The sequence below is a fragment of the Leptonotus elevatus genome, chromosome 5 (assembly GCF_054856555.1).
Source record: "Leptonotus elevatus isolate MCC_2025b chromosome 5, RoL_Lele_1.0, whole genome shotgun sequence".
Taxonomy (NCBI): domain Eukaryota; kingdom Metazoa; phylum Chordata; class Actinopteri; order Syngnathiformes; family Syngnathidae; genus Leptonotus; species Leptonotus elevatus.
The window spans coordinates 16,439,223-16,455,739 of record NC_141243.1 but is presented as its reverse complement, the minus strand read 5'-3'; the positions used below and the strand labels follow the sequence as shown (position 1 = coordinate 16,455,739).

At 39.8% G+C, this 16,517-nt stretch overlaps 2 protein-coding genes across 13 annotated transcripts in view; both read right to left on the bottom strand.

The window, feature by feature from the left end:
• The window catches only part of pdlim2 (PDZ and LIM domain 2 (mystique)), a 31,544-nt gene extending 18,895 nt beyond the window's left edge, over positions 1-12,649 (bottom strand). The window contains exons 1-6 of one of the 2 annotated variants that reach the window (XM_086077144.1): positions 12,421-12,649; positions 12,262-12,313; positions 5,195-5,316; positions 3,190-3,341; positions 820-889; positions 466-617 (exon numbers count right to left, since the gene is read on the bottom strand). In XM_086077144.1, coding sequence (XP_085933270.1) covers positions 466-617; positions 820-889; positions 3,190-3,341; positions 5,195-5,287 — 467 coding nt within the window. In that variant the 5' untranslated portion in view covers positions 5,288-5,316; positions 12,262-12,313; positions 12,421-12,649. Of the gene's footprint in view, positions 1-465; positions 618-819; positions 890-3,189; positions 3,342-5,194; positions 5,317-12,261 lie in introns of both variants that reach the window. The other variant, XM_086077143.1, reaches the window with a different exon arrangement.
• A 451-nt stretch (positions 12,650-13,100) lies between these two features.
• Positions 13,101-16,517, bottom strand: part of sorbs3 (sorbin and SH3 domain containing 3) — a 29,290-nt gene continuing 25,873 nt past the window's right edge. For 10 of the 11 annotated variants that reach the window (XM_086076581.1, XM_086076579.1, XM_086076589.1 and 7 more), the window contains 3 exons: positions 15,425-15,510; positions 15,237-15,343; positions 13,101-15,101 (listed from right to left, as the gene is read on the bottom strand). In XM_086076581.1, coding sequence (XP_085932707.1) covers positions 15,040-15,101; positions 15,237-15,343; positions 15,425-15,510 — 255 coding nt within the window. In that variant the 3' untranslated portion in view covers positions 13,101-15,039. The remainder of the gene's footprint in view (positions 15,102-15,236; positions 15,344-15,424; positions 15,511-16,517) is intronic. The other variant, XM_086076584.1, reaches the window with a different exon arrangement.

Here is a 16,517-nt window from a genome sequence, read left to right as displayed (position 1 = left end):
TGCTTCTAAATACTTTCCATACTTGTGTAGATCTCTGAAACATGTTTTCCCCCAAATAATGATCATTTGTGAAGCTCTGTTTGGTTTAAGATTCACAGAAAGAAAATCTTAGCTTGTTTAGAATTCCTTACACATTGAAAGTTAGTTTATGAAGAAGTAGCATGGTGTGTTGTATGTTAAATTTGATATTACAGGTTTTAGCTGTATAGCTGATTTAACAAACGCATTATAATGAAATCATTGATTTATTTTTCCTGGCACAGTACATTTTTAAACTATGTTGCCAGACCTGATTGTCTGCATAGCATCATTTTACCATTTAAGGAGGCTCAATAAATCTGCTTTCTTGACACAACCTTATGGTTTGAAAAAAAAAAATTCCACAGACAAACTAAGGTTTTAAGGTATCTGGGTGCAAGTCAATTTTAAGAAGCATTAAACACTGGTGATCATGGGAGCTACTACCTCTTGTTGGTGGTGGTCGTCAACATCTCCCTCTTGCCTTCAAGACTGCACGGAGGTTGTGGTGAATACGGCACAGGTGACAGCGATGCAGGGCTAGATATGCTGTACTCTCTATAGTTCTGGTTCTCATCTCGACTTACTATTACTGCTTCCTACAAATCATATCATTGCAGGAAAGTACTTAAGTATTGGATTAATATTCTGTAATTAAATTTATTATCATAGCATTTGGATTCCACAGTTGCTATGCAGTGCATCCAAAATTATATCAAAATAGAATGCATTTTGCATGAGAGTATAGTATACAAAATCAAATTCCAAATAGACACAGTTGACAGGGAAAAAAAGCCTTACCTGAAAGCGCCCAGTAAGCTGTTCAGGGGTGCTGATGCCATTTGTCTGTTTTGGGCTGGAAAGTTCAAGCCTAGAGACAGACAGAAACCCACAGGTATCATTCGAAAATTAATATTGATTATATATGGTTTAAAGTTACCCTCATTTTCAGTCCTACAGTTTTTAAGTTCAACAATGTTGAAACAATTACAGAATAAAAAATAAAAAAGTAAAACAATAAATGGTGTAACTTCATATTACGCATTTACTGACTGGAATATCGTTTAAAATTACACTATGGAAAATGTTCAGAATACTTTGAATAATGTTCAAGCAAGTCTGTTGGCATGTGACTGTGTGTCACTTTCAAGAATATTCCTCTGATGGCTCTCCTCTTTCCAACTACTGCAGTCACTTTTGCTTTAAATAAAAACACATTCTGCAGGCAATTTAATGATTAAATTTGAAGGGGGAAAATGGGCAGTTCAGTGGCCAATTCAAACACACAGTGCCCCCCTAGCTGCAGGGCCAGAGGATGACTGGCTCTTGGTCAAGCCTGAGGTACTGTAATGAGGCACACAGGAAGGCCCGAATGCCTGTGGTAAATCACGCAGAAATGCACCACCTCGTTGCCTAGGCCTGCAATACTGTGTGTAGGAAAGAGATGACAAGAAAAGGAAGAAGCACAGAAGCTGAAAAACATTACTTCTCCAGAGGACGTTAGGAAAAACGTCAGTGCTTTGAAATGGGAATTGCATGACTGAGAATTATTCACTTTTTCCCTTTAGTCTCTACATTCATCAGTGTGAAGTGGCAAGTGGGGGCCAACAGACAATCAGATGCATTACAGGTTCAAGATTACATCCGTGTTGAGTCTGTAAGCACTCACACCTCTCCATTACAAAGATAAATGTGCTTTTGAGAAAAATGCTGAGTGTGACTTTCCACCATAGATGTTATCCACATAAATCAGCACTCTTGCCAATATAAGTTCTTGCTGTCATCAAGGGGACCCGAGTAAGGGAGATTCCTTCAAAATTCAAGCAAATGTATATCAGCCTATTTTTCCATGATACAAAATAAGCTGCCGTTACTAATTGTTCACAGTTATTGCAACACAACCAGATCTGCCAGAATTCTGCGCAAACAATAGATCAATTAAAAATGGGCTTATGAACACACCCTGGGAATTGCAAACATCCCTTTATAAGGGCAACAAGCTCTTTAAGATGTTCCCCAAAAAACATGTACAGTATTAAATATACTTCTATTCGGACTGAAATCAAACTTCTATATGACGACCTTTGGGATTAACACACTTCATTATTTACTTCAAAATAAATTCACAGGTTACAGTACATTTTATGGTATGCTTTATAGAGATGTGTTGAGCTATGGTGAACTACGGGCAAGGAAAAACACACATTTCAATTAAAGACGCCTCATTCACCTACTGTGTTGCTGTCAACAGGGATCTCACAGATCACAGAGCAACGTCACTGATTCAGTGGCTAAAATAGTTCGACATTTTTAACATTCCACTGCAGTTCACTCACGCCTGGAAATTATTCAGGTGCAGTTTAGCCAGACTGTCAAATGACTCAAAGAATGGCACAGATGGAAATCCAGTGAATGTGATACCGCTTATATACTAGTTGTGGAGAAAGTGAGGTAACACGCTGCTACTTTTACATGTCAAAGGGTGCAACAAAGAACGCCATGCTAAAGATGATACATTTAAAATAAGATAAGATGTGATGCTGTGTTACAAGCATTACAAACTGTGGTACGGTAGACGTGCCACTCCTATATAGAGACATTGTCCTGGGCAGGCCATAAGTAACAGTGTGGCTTCTGGCTCGGAGGGAGACACAAGGTCAGCAGGGTAAAATACACTCGCATGGACATTGGACATGCAAGGAGGAAACGTGAAAGTACTGCACATGTGACCGCTTTTGAAGACCAGGCTTAGACCAATAAGAAGACTAGGCTATGTCGGAGAAGGATTAGAGGAGACTGTGACAAGAAATGGGAATTAAGGGAAGACCATCCATTCAATTTCCAGCCAAGAGTATAATTTACTGAAAGAAAACCTATTTAGGTTTCCAAACACGTTTGTTGGAAAAGCAAGGAGAACCAGGAAAAAAAACAATAATGTGGCTCCAATTCAAAGTGGCATTTCCCCTGATTGCAATCACTTGTTTTGTTTGCACAGTGTTTACATGATAACCAAAACACAACACAGTGGAAGGACTGACTGTAGTGTTGGTATTTAATAAGGAATGTTTATAAACTAAAAACATATCCGAGTCCACATTATCTATGTATCTTAAATGCTAAATTCAACCACAAGAATGTAGAGATGATAATCTTTTGATTCATGGTGCATACCTCTCCACCATCAGCTGCAGATGGGTCTTGGAGTTCTTGATTTTGTTCTGGGCCTCTGCATTTAGCATGTCAGCAGTATTTTCCCCATTGATGGCCAAGATGACATCACCTGTTTTGAGTGCTGCTTGCTCTGCTTTGCTGCCTCCGTTGACCTGTTGAAAAAAAATTAAGAATCGAAATAATAAACACCGGCCCCAATCAAATTCTTAAAAAAAAAATGTGTGTGTGTGGGGGGGGGGGGTTGTTGAGGTAGATTGTTTATGATGATTAAAACTAAAATTAGCATGATGAGCTCAAAACTGCAGTCTTTTTTTTTTAAGAAAACAGGGATCTTATAGCTCAAAAACATGAAATGATAGAAAAACTCAGATTAGTTTTGAATTCTGCACCCTAATGTTAGTTGTAAACTGCCATCAGACCTAACTCTACAAAAATGGTGGCTGCATCATGCACCTTATCCAGCAGTCTATCATACCAACTGCAGAGAAAATGAGTTAACACAGCATGCATGAAAAGGGGTGATATCAGTCAACAGTGGGAAGATTGATAGACATCCTTTGGGAGAAGTTCTTACTTTTTCAGTGTGATAGACTTGATGGTATGACCTTGCAGCTACACTACTTATACATGAAAGCCAATGTCACACCACCACATCAGTAGAAATTCCACTTTAATGGGAGCAAACTTTGGTTTCTGCTTTCAAGCCTCCCGCATCCGGGCACACAGGCATTCAAATACAAAAGCCAAAATCGAGGGCTTCATTGTACAATTGGTAAAATTTGTGGACTGACATTTTCAGCAAAATGCAATAAAGAGAGGCCAAAGAATGCAAAACACTATAAAAGGGTGGGACAACAGCGTGAGCTTTCAGTCTCCACACAAAAAGTGTCCATATGCAGAGAGAATGCCAGTCACTTTAGCCAAGCAAGAGGGCAGAGGGGCCATGCCTGCGGCCCTTTAAGAGGCAATTAAGTGTTGCTGTGGTGACCCACAATGGCGAGTGCCTTTTGTGATCGCGACATGCCTGGATTAACTTCAACTAAGTGCAGTTGGACAAGTTATTCTCAAGTCTTTGGCCAAGTGAAACAAGAAATCACTACTATTCAGGCCAACATGAATCAAATAGTGGATCCATGTGAGTTCCAAGTGCCATCAGATTCACATCATCAATCAGATAGCTTCTCAAATGCAGATGGGGATAACTCGTTAGACCAGCTATTAGTCAAACTGGACGTAGCTAAATCCTTTTCAATGAAGAATTTTTATCTCTCACAGTTGAACTCTGTGAGATTTCAGAAAATACATTTGATAATTGAGTCAAGCAAACACACTGGTGTTGTTGACTGGGAAGCGGTAACAAAATCCAACAGAATATTCACGTAAAGCCACGCATAACTCTTCAAGGGGTCAAATAATAAATGGTGTAGAAATCAAAGGAGATTGAAATTCATAATTTTGGAAGCAGCATCTTTCTACAAAATGTATACTCCGCGTGCTGAAGAGCTGCTGGGGATGGTGGGTAAAGGCAGTGAGGTGGGAGCACAATGTTAAGTGGGCACTGGACAGTGCCGTGCTGTATGTAGACATATCTAACGTTGCAACAAAAAAATCTGCTCTTTAAAACAGTAAGCTTATGTCAACTACTGGTTCATGTGGTACGTGCATATTATCATTGACAAAAACACATATCCGTATTTAAACACATTCAACTGTGTACTCCAGACCAGGAACACCTAACCTCCCACCTCAACTTCCACTGTAACTGTAATCAGTGGTTTCCTCCTAACGTAATCTACTTCCATTCTATTCGAATGGGTTTGGCAGGCAAGGAAATAGGTATGGGAAAGCCTGTGGATGCAAACAAAGACAAGAAAAGGGGCTTAGTGAGGAGGAAATTGACTTTGCATGGCGTGCCATTACAGTCTGTGTTTTGACAAAAACAGAGGATATGGTTTGATAAGGCAAAAAGAAGTTCAGCAGCGGGGCGACGAGTCTTGACAAATACCTTAGATACAGTTATGGCCTTTTTGAAGTCCCGTCCTCCAACTATTCTGAAGCCCCATGGCGACGGACCAATCAAGTCCACAGTCAATGCCATTGATCAGTCCGGCACACACTCTTGAGAACCTTAAATCAAAACAAAAACTGTTATTTACAAGGCATAGGTGCATGTGTATTTAAAACCGTTTTGGGGTTTTGAACATCTGCTCGCTTGACATTCCAATCAACAAGTGAAGCATATAAATGTTCCTTTCATCTCAACTGCTTTCAGTTTCACTGGACTAAATCCTTTTGACATGAACTGCATAACCGCATCAAACAGGAATGGGAGGAATTTGAAATTGAACTATGAACACAGGACCAACATGATTCAAAAACCTGCAAGGGCAAATAGTTTCAATAAATCTAAATGGACATTTGAGACAAGGAAAACAAATGCATGTGGTAAAAGCACTGGAGCATGTTTCACTCAAATTATATAGCTACGATATACAGTAGCCCTATAAGCTACACACTAACACACAAGCTAACAATATTTGAACACAGCGTGGGAATGGGGGGGGGTACTTTTGTTTGCCGTGGTCATTCAGCACACTGCCATATAAATTGACAAGTGTAATTAGGTGGCTTGCTGATGAACGTATGTGTGCAGGGGATATGTTTAAATTAGTCACTGGTGACTTCATGCAAAGAGTAATGTTAACGTTAGCCATTTTCATTGGCGTCTGGTATTGTGCCCATGCGCCACATACATACGAGTTCAAATGATTTTATCCCCCACACTGTGGGCTCTGCTTTCGTGAGTTGAAACAGACAGAATTGAGCACACGGCGCCCAGCAAGATTGATCATGAACCAACGCTAGCCTTTGGTTGTCATTCTAACAAACAAACAAAAAACATTGGTCCCGCTATACGTGGGAGCTGTAAGAGGGTTGGCTTGCTACATGAGACAAACCCGCTCCTAAAACGAGCCAATTGTACCATGGCCATAAATAATATTGTGTAAAAACATCTGTGATTCTTGATCCTATTTTAAAGATGAAAGTATACCAGAGTTGTTGTTGTTGGGGGTTTTTTTTTACTCATCATAGATAATAGTATCTCATAGTTGGGAGACAGGCACAATTGTGCAAAAAGAAAAAAGAAAAGAAAAAAAGCTAGGAAAGTTCTGCCAAACTAAAGCATAATTTACTATGACAGTTTTTAATAAGACTAGCCATTTTGGCCCAAGATTTAAGCTTAATGTGGACCCAGTACATCTACTTCAGTTTCCATAATATTGTACTAGTCTAAGCTCAACTATTTGAGAACAAAAACATATTGGGGCCAAAGTGTAATCTTGGGGCACTGCACCCTAACAGACATGTTATTAAGACACTTTCACAATTGTGAAAAATGGAGAAAGTTCAAAAGAGTTGTGCTGTTTTGTTGCATCACTAGAGGTGTGCAACCAAAGTTTGACTTTGAACAAAACGTAATCTTTTTCTGTGATTGTCCTTCAAATGTGTGAAATTAATTTGAGTACATTTTCTAATACAGTTCGACTCTGGGACCTACAAAAGCATTAAAACAACAATTACAAATGCATGTTACAAATATGGGGGGGAAAAGTATATATAAAAAGCAGTAAATTTTAACCGTGGTTAATTTATAACATCCATCCATCAAATTATGATTTACTCAGCAGGAACTTAAAAGCAAGGCAATAATTACAGACATTGCATAAACAACACCAAATCTTCAAAGAATGATTAATTGCATAAGCTAGGAAAAAAAAAAAAAAGCTTCAGAGAATAGCAAGCAAGGAAAGTGATAAAAACTTAGCTCCAAGTGGTGCATTTGCAACATCATTTCTCTTCTAATTTCCCCCAGTTAACTGTAACCCAGGTCATTCATTGTCTACATATTACAAAACTTGGCCATGATGAGCAGTACGGACCCGGTTACTCAATAACAGTCAGGAGACGATAAGCAGGGTTACTAGACTAGGGATAAGAAGGCTCCCCAACCTCTGGGTTGTCAACTGCTGGTAGTTCCAAGCACACCAGACACTTTGGGCATAGAACAGCTATTATCAACCTAGAATAGCATAAACATCCGCTATTAGCGTTGTAAAAAGGCAAGTGGCGCACATTGTCACATTAAGCGCTGTTACACAGCGAGAGAAGAAAAAAAACCTCGGGACGGGGAAATTAGCCACTGATGAGGTTAAAGCCGCATATGGCAAAATGCTGGAATGTTGGATAAAGCAGCTCTCAACAACAAGCACTTTTGGACACTCACATAAAAGGCGACTTCTGTTCTGGTGACCTCAAGCTGTTGCTGCCACAACACTTAGTTTGGACAAAGTACAACACATTCAAACAATAAGAGGAATTCTTGCCACGAACTCATCATTTGGCTCGCTGTTCAGCATCAGCTGATCTGCGCTGTGGATGTTTGAAACGGGTGAATAAGATGCAGCTGTTGTGACGAACTGCAAGGCTATTGTGACCCACCAGGGAGAGACATTCACCAAGGATCTGTACGTTTAACGGAGGTGATTGGGTTCAAAGAATGATAGGCTTGGAAGGAAGGGACGATAGACTCGATTTCAAAGGGATGATAGACTTGAAAGGGTTGTGGCTTGGTGGGAAATAATTGCAGTCCCCATACCCGCGCCTCTCGGCGCAGGGCAGGGGATATGCGCTGATCCGCTCAGTGTGGCGCGCGTGCAGCCCCGGACATCTAAGGGCATCACAGACCTGTTATTGCTCAATCTCTTACTCTGCAAAAAACAATCAGTTTTGTGTAGAGTAAAAAGTGTTTCCTTATTTACCACATCTCCACGCTGTTGTTGTTTTTAAACCTCAAAATTCATACATACCTACAGTCGAATAAATACAAAACAGAGCCAAAGTTTGGGAGAAATTTTCTAAATTGATGTCTCAAAATTTGGAAAGGAATAACTCCCCCTGCAAATTGCTTTTTTCGTTTCAACTTTCAACTTTTTGTTTTTATGTGATGCTACCAGAATGGCACCACACCAACGATGGTGAGTAGGAAAATTGTTTCCAAATTCTGAGCCACCTATGAAACACATTGGGGAGGGTTCAATTGACCGAGCTTCTCACCCTATCTCTAAGGGAGAGCCCGGACACCCTGCGGAGGAAACTAATTTCAGCCACTTGTACCTGGGATCTTGTTCTTTCGGTCAAGACCCACAGCTCGTGACCATAGGTGAGGGTGGGAACGTAGATCGACCGGTAAATCAAGAGCTTCGCCTTTTGGCTCAGCTCCTCCTTCACCACAACAGACCGATAGAGTCTGCATCACTGCAGACGCTGCACCGATCCGCCTGTCGATCTCCCACCCAAAGATACTTGAAATCCTCCAATTAAGGCAGGATCTCATTCCCAACCCGGAGAGGGAACGCCACCCTTTTCCGACTGAGGACCATGGTCTCGGATTTGGAGGTGCTTATCTTCATGCCAACCGCTTCACACTCGGCTGCGAACCGCTCCAGTGAGCGCTAGTGCTGTCACTATCGAATATTTTTAGAATCGATTAATCTATTGATTATTTAATCGATTAATCGGGTTCATTTAAATTTTGCGTCAAAGTGTATTTCAAAAGCATTTTTTCCCCTGATAGTTTATTAACTAGTGACTTCGTATTTGTATAGTGAATAAAAAATAGGGGGGATTGATGTTCAACTGTATGTTATAGGGGTGTTAGAAAAAATCGATTCGGCAATATATCACGATATTACAGCGCGCAATTCTTGAATCGATTCAATATGCGGCCGAATTGATTTTTAAACATCATTTTTTTATGGGAATATTCAACAAAACGTCTTACTTAGGGTTAGGATTTACACATTAAGAATGGAATTATGTTATATTAATGGAACATTAAGCCTTAATATTTGATTTCAGTGCTGTTCAAACGTAAAACAGACTGCAACCTGAATTTTCATACAAATCTTACAAAGTACATGTACAAGTTTACTGAATTGCATTTTCTAAATTTGAGTTAAAACCCCCCCGCAATAATCAATTTATAGATTCATATTGGGATTAATCGGTATCGAATCAAATCGTGACCTATGAATCGTGATACGAATTGAATCGCCAGGTACTAGACAATTCACACTCCCAGTATGTTACCGGTTCAGTCATTGTTTTCCAAAGTAAAAACAGATGTTTGCAAATGTCTTATTTTGATTAAAACACAATCTTCTTTTGTGAAGAACGACAGAAATCGGCAAATAATTACTGTCGATATGCTGAAATCAGAAGATTAGGACAATTTTAAATTAAAAAATGGATCAAAAACGATTACTGATTAAAATAGCTGTCGATTAATTTGAGAATCGATTAATTTTGACAGCTCAAGTGAGACACTTGCCATGTGTAAAGTAATTTTGGCACAATCATGAGAGATTTGCCCTTTGGGGTAAAATATAAGAGGATGAGTGAGGAGAAACAGCAAGCTTATCTGAAAGTTAAATTTAAGTTGATGCGCCAACATGCAGACAGCCTTCAGGGTTGTACAAATATGACTTCTGCATTGCAGATAGTTGTGCACCTTGGTAGCATAGTTTCATTTGTAAGCAGTCCGTTGATATAAATCACAACATTCTGTATGTCTTCTGACAAGTAGGGCTTGGAGACAATTATTTCACAACAGCAAGAAGAAAGGAGGAGGATGAAAATTAAGGTTTGACTCTACAGCAAAGCCTTGGCAGTCACTTTGGGCGATGCCCACAGAAACAACACTGAACTCACATTTGCTGCACCGTGTAATCGCTGCAGAATGAGTGAAACTTGCTAGCACAAGTCAGTAGACGTGTGACTGCCAAGAGTGGAAGGGATGATAACGCCATTCTTCAGGATCATTAACTTTGATTTGCATGTCACGTATTTCCAGTTCCCAAGTGTGTTTGAAAACTGGCAAAAAATAAATAAGCGAGTTGCTGTCAGTGTTTACAGATTCTCCACTGAATGTAGACGTAATTAGTAGGAGCCTTGCACTGTTTCTCTTCAAGGAGTCAGTCCTATCTTGGGGTAATCTTTTTTTTTTCTTTAAAAAAAAAAAAACTCCCAAAGGCTTGCATTTTAATGCCGGATGAATGAACACATAACCGGTGCTCTTCAAATTTGGCGGGGAAATTTTTTTGATAAAAAAACCTTTCCTTATTAAGCGATTAATCGTGATTAATCAAAACATTCTAAAATGCGATTAATCTGATTAAAAAATCTAATCGTTTGACAGCTCTAATTCAAATGCAATCCAATAGCCTAATTTGTAAAGTAGTTATTCAAATGATTTGTTCTAAAGGCTACAAGAATGTGTTGCAGGTTGATGGAGAGGAAAGTAGACGCTCCCAGAACGAACAGCGGTTGAGTGACTTAGCAGACGTCTGTATAATATATTTTGTACATTTAAATGCAGGGCAGCCAAAACACAGACACCTACAACAACACTTTCTTTCACCTTTCCCCTGAATGAGGGTGTTTGTTTCTTTATGTTTGGACAAAAATCCACTGGGTCCGAATAGCCCCTCGAAAGCATGGCTGATTAACATAACAGATGCTTCATCCTCGATTGGGAGGCCTGTCTGGGCTTCGACAGCCATGCGCCGTGTCGTGCTGCGTTCCGACAGGTCGAAACCTACCTGCAACTACACACCCACTGAATAAAACAAGAGGAATGCAACCACAAGCCTCTCCCTGGTCTACGTGAAATAACATTCATTTTATTCATTCATCACACCCCTTTGGTCGTATTTAGCTGCAGTCGCCAGGGAGATGGGGAAAATAAACAATAACAAATCAAGCCTGGAGGGTGTTAGCCAATGTGTTTCTCACACGCTTACGATGGCGTTTAGCACTAATGGCTCACGTGTCATTCGGGGTAATCATAGACATACCTGTAATTTGTGTGGGCTACGCCCTTTAGACAGGGAAAGTGTGCTATAAGATGCTATAGAGCAAAGTATTACAATTATAGTTTGGCCTGAAGCTCTCGTCTGAGTATAGTTGGTAATCAGACTCTGACACATACTGGATGTACTTATTTGCCCCTACTTCCACACTTTTTTTTCCACTCTACATTCAGCACTGTACTGCTGAGCAATCTGGCTGGTTCACCACATCCTCTGCACGCAACATCCCTTTCAATACATGAACCTTCTCGAATGATCCAGCTTCAGCGGGGACACTTGGCCCATTCAGTCACGTTTGATGCTGGGTGAGCAAAAAAAAGTGTTTCGAAGCGGTAGGGAACACCGTTGGCATTATGCGAGGTGGTGTTTCTGGGGAAAAGCCACGTGACGCGGAAGAAAAACAAACCTCAACTATAGACGGGAAGAAACTTTGATCACTCAAGTCTGTACTGATAAATCTGGACTTCCTGCTAGCATACAAGTTCCACCCAGAGAAAAAAAACACACACAACAACCTGCCTGTTTTTGTACTTTTTGGAGAGCGATTATTCATCTGCTGCAGTGACATACAAGTCAAGTTATAATCTTATTCTGCATCTTTCACTACACACTTTAACTGACCAGGATTGTTAATTTCCAAACATGCTGTTGAGGTGCAGTCATGTCTAGACACCTTCTTTTTTTTTGTAAGGAATGAGAAGCAGTGAAGAGGCCATTTGGACTGCCTTGCTATTTGAGAGCTCTCACCACCAGCATTACAGGGTGAGGAGAGAACATAGCAGTTAAGTGGTGAAAGTGTCAAATACTGCCATTTATAATTCCTGCACCTGGTCCAGACTCCAGACACTCAACAAATCATTTTGACTGCCTAATAAGCACAGGTAGCCTCGTGCACCTTGCGTGGCCATGGGGTGTTTTATTCGTTCAAATTAACGACTTCCTTGTTCACAAATCGTCATTTCGTGTCAATATTCTGAAAAAAAGACACCCAACTTCATTAGTTAAAAGTCAACACTTTACAGCAAATAGCCGGAACGCCTTTTAACCTCATTTACAAACTTACTGACAAGTTGAAGTAAATGTCATGTACATTTAATGTCATGTGTCGTGTAGTTTCATTTAAAAGTGTACGTTTACTCACCTAGATAAGTACTGCGTTATCAGGGCTGTGGGCCGCCGTCTCCACCTGTGGACTATTTGCGTAAACAAGGAATTCTCTTTGACAAACTGAATTTAAGAGGCGCAAAGAGCTGTTGCTGTTACACAGTAGAGTTCTAGTAAGCGTCAACTCCGACTCCACCTGTGGCTGCTCGCCGGACGTTTTCACAATGATGAGCTCTTGCTGCCATGTGCTCCGACCAAAATAAAGGCTTTGTCAAAGTCAAAGTCAGCAACCCGGGGCGTGTCGCACCGCGGGGGCGGGAGGAGACGAGGGTGTCGCCCGGCTGACGATAATTGAGCCGTTTCGCCCACAAAACCGCCACGTCCGCTTTCAGCGACCTCGCGCCACCTGCTGACCGAAAAAGAGAAACGCGCGCGTGCTTCCTCTAGCGACGCACTTCCGTCTCGTCCTCTAATTGGCTGATTGTGGTCACGTGACCCACAGGTCCACTATAGGTCATTGTCAGGTGCCATAGGAAATATGTCAGTTTCTTTCCCTATGAAGCCAGTGTATTAGATTAGAACCATGTGCTGCTCAGACTGCTCTTATTTGTACTTTTTATTCAGAGTTCTATATTTGTGATTTACATGATTCATAAAAGATTAGGGATCTAGGTGACAATTTAAGATGTGCCTACAATGCTCTATAGTAGTACACAGTACTATAACCTTGTACCTCCAAAATCATCACTTTTAAGGAGACCCCCAACACACGTGACGTGGCATGTTTGTTCAACCATTAACATTGCATCATTAAAGAGAGCAAGCCATTTTAACACTTTGGATTGGTCAATAATTCATAAAAATTACACCCACATGTGACCAAAAATATCGATTTTTATTTTAAAAAATATGAACATTGCCAAATTATGACTTATGAGGTTTCAGCCCAACACGAGTTAAATAAACCTTTGGTCAGTGCCATATAGGGATAGACAGAGCAATTAGATGACAGAAGATACAATAAACCTGTGGATCCACCTGCCTCTCATACAACAGAATATCAGATAGTATATCAGCTTCGAGGTAACTTACAGGCCTACTTTTCACAGTAAGGACATTCATGTTTGATTCATGAAACTACTGATACATTTCCTGTTTCAATTAAACTTTGGTATTTAAACACTCCTCTTCATCATGCTGTTCACGTTGTGACATCATGAGGCAAAGATGCCGCATAACAATTGATCAACAATAGCTTTCCATTGTGATGCTTCAAACAGGATGTTCTCACAGAAGTGTGGCAAATTATGAGCTTAGTCATAGTGTCATTAGCATGTTGCAAGAGTAACAGAAGGTGAGGTCGATGTCCTTGGAAATGTTCATTGATAAAACGCTCGTGGGGAATTTTGCCATTCAGCTCCTTGTTGGAGAACAGCTAGAACTGAAACTGATTCACAACTTTTTGCTTTCTCCCCTGTCAAAATTGACAAAAATTGCCACAAGTTTGCGTCTCCTAATTCTTGTTTTCTAGTGCAAGCTCATGCTGGGCTTAGTTCTCTTCATGCGTGAAATTCTGAAACTGCTCCATATAAAGTGCCATGTTGTGAATTGGAGCTATATAATCAAAATTGAATTGAATTTAGTACAGCCAGTGGTTATATTCTAAAATTGTTAACCATTGTAGTTTTATTTTTTCATTTTGTGTTAGAGAAAAGTTGTGAATTTTTTTTTATTTTGCTTACTTTGGTGTGCACTATTAAAATATACAAGAATGTGTGAGTAGTTTTGCAACACTGCATTTTTTTAATAGTTAAAAAAAAAAATACCAACTATACCATACATTGGAAAAGAAAGTAGTTCACAGGCAAATATATATATTACACTTTGATTTTTTTTCGAAAAAGCTTACGCTGTACAACAATCTCCAGGTTACATGATTACTGTTACAGTAATGATGTCATAAAATGTCTTTAAAAAAAAAAAAGTTGTCAACATTGCATACTGTATAATTCTACTGCCGGCATGAGACATTTTTATGTTGGTAGTTCGAAGCAGGAAAGACATTAAGAAACAGCTACAACGTGCAAATAATGTGTGCTGAGTTTTTAGTGGCAAGCCAGACAACTTTAATGCAAAACTTGTGTCTTAGACTAGACAGACTTCTTCCGAACACAGAACAAAGTTTTTTGCCTTAAAAAAAAAATACAAAATATGAAATAAAAACAAGATACATATAGACATTCAACAATCAATAGGAAGAAATCAGTGCATGTGCTATGAAATTTTACTTTTCTGAAAAGCCTTGTGGATGGTTATAAACCTAACGGCACAAATTGTCCCTTTCTAACTTATGAACCTTTCTAGCGAGAGTCATGTTGCTTCTTCAAACTTCTTCAAAGATCTGAAAAATAATCTGAGAAACATTTTATGGAAATGTTAGTCATCAAGTCCACAAAATATGAGAAATTCATATGACATCACTTCAGTGGTTTGTGGTGGGTGAATGCAGGACATTAGAACGAAAAGTCATAATTCTGTAAAGAAAAACAAAGTTGCTGCAGCTGCAAATAATTGTGGGACAAAATCACTCATTCTTTGCATGTCTTCAGCATCCAGTCTTTCTTATTCTGGGTTTATATGCAAATACGAAGCCAGTGCAACACACTCATGCACTCATGCAGGGATGTGAGGACTTCTCTTGTATTCATCTCCGGTCATGGAAAAGGCGTGAACATGCAAGTCCATTTTAAGGTAGGTGATTGTGGCTGTTGAGCTTTTGCGATGTGAATCCATTTGAAAGTGATCAAACAAGAAGTTAAACTGGTGTCACATAATTCCCAGGGAAAGTCCCAAAAGCATGAGTCCTTTCTGACGTACCTGTAGCACACATATTGAGAATATTAAGACAGAAAAAAGTCAAGCAACGCTTCACTGCAATGTTCCACATTGTCCACTAGATGGGAGCAGCTTTCACTTGGGTTTCGTTTCAGAAGGTAATAATCAATCACTCGCCTACAAACCAGCCATCGTCACATTTCTCCATTACTTGTACAACGTCGCCTTCTCTGAGCTCCAACTCATCTGCATTCTGTGGTTTGTAGTTGTAGATAGATTTATACCTGAAGGGAAGTGAAATCACAAATTCAGCTCAGTTATGATAATGCGTTATTTTGTTATGGTAAAATGAATTACTATATTACGGTTGGCGTTGAACCACTGTGGAGCCAGCAGTGTTTGGCACTTGTGCAGGTGGGAGTGAATTGTCACTGGGATGAGAGCGAGCACCCTAGAAAGAAGAATGAATATCTCCTGTCAGGTATGCAAAAGTAAACAAAAGCATAACTTAAAGGGGAAGTCAACCCCATTTTTTTGACAATAATATGTTCTATGCAGCCCACTGATCTGAATATATGACTGGATTGCCGATAGCCCATACACCAAGCCGTTGAAGTCACAGGGCAACCATCTTGCTCCTCCCATCTCACGAGCAGACAACTATAAATTATATGGTATACGTACAGATTAGCAATATACAGCTCATAGGCAGTTAGTATAGGGGCAGGGTGGGGTGGGTGGTTGGTTGTGGCGGGGTGGTCACTATATTTTAACAAGTAAAAATAAAGAAATTAAAAAAACAAAAAACATGTCCTTTTTCTTTTATCACTCATTCGACCACAATATTAGATTTGGCAGAGGCATCTTTTGTTGAATTACAGTTATAATTCTAAAAAATATACAAATATCCTCCTGTAAACATCATTAAGCAGTCCTCTTGTTTATGTTTAACAAATTTAAAACATAATAAATCATGCTGTATCTACTAATTACTGTCTCAAGTGTTCTCCAATTTCGAAAATGTAAATGTATAGGATCGTATGCCGAGAAACGTTTCTTGGGAGGAGCAATATGGCGGCCTTGCAACTTCAAAAGTCTTGGCCTATCGACTATCCAGTCATATATTCAGACCAGTGAGTGATTTTAGGTGAATTAATGAGCATACACGCGCGCACATATGCACACACACACACACACCCGCACAAGTACATACAAAAAAAAAAGGTATTGTGGTTAATATTGAGTTAGTGGAATATGAGTTAAGCAGCAAAATCCAGCAGTTTTTATCAATATCATAAGGCGGCCATTTTGCCACTTGCCGTCGAGTGAAAATGACATCATTGTTACTCACGTGCCAGGTAACAACCAATCACAGCCCAGCTTCAGAAAACAGGTGACCTCTGATTGGTTGTTGGCTGAGCCCTGCGCAACTGTGATGTCACCTTCAGTCGACAGCAA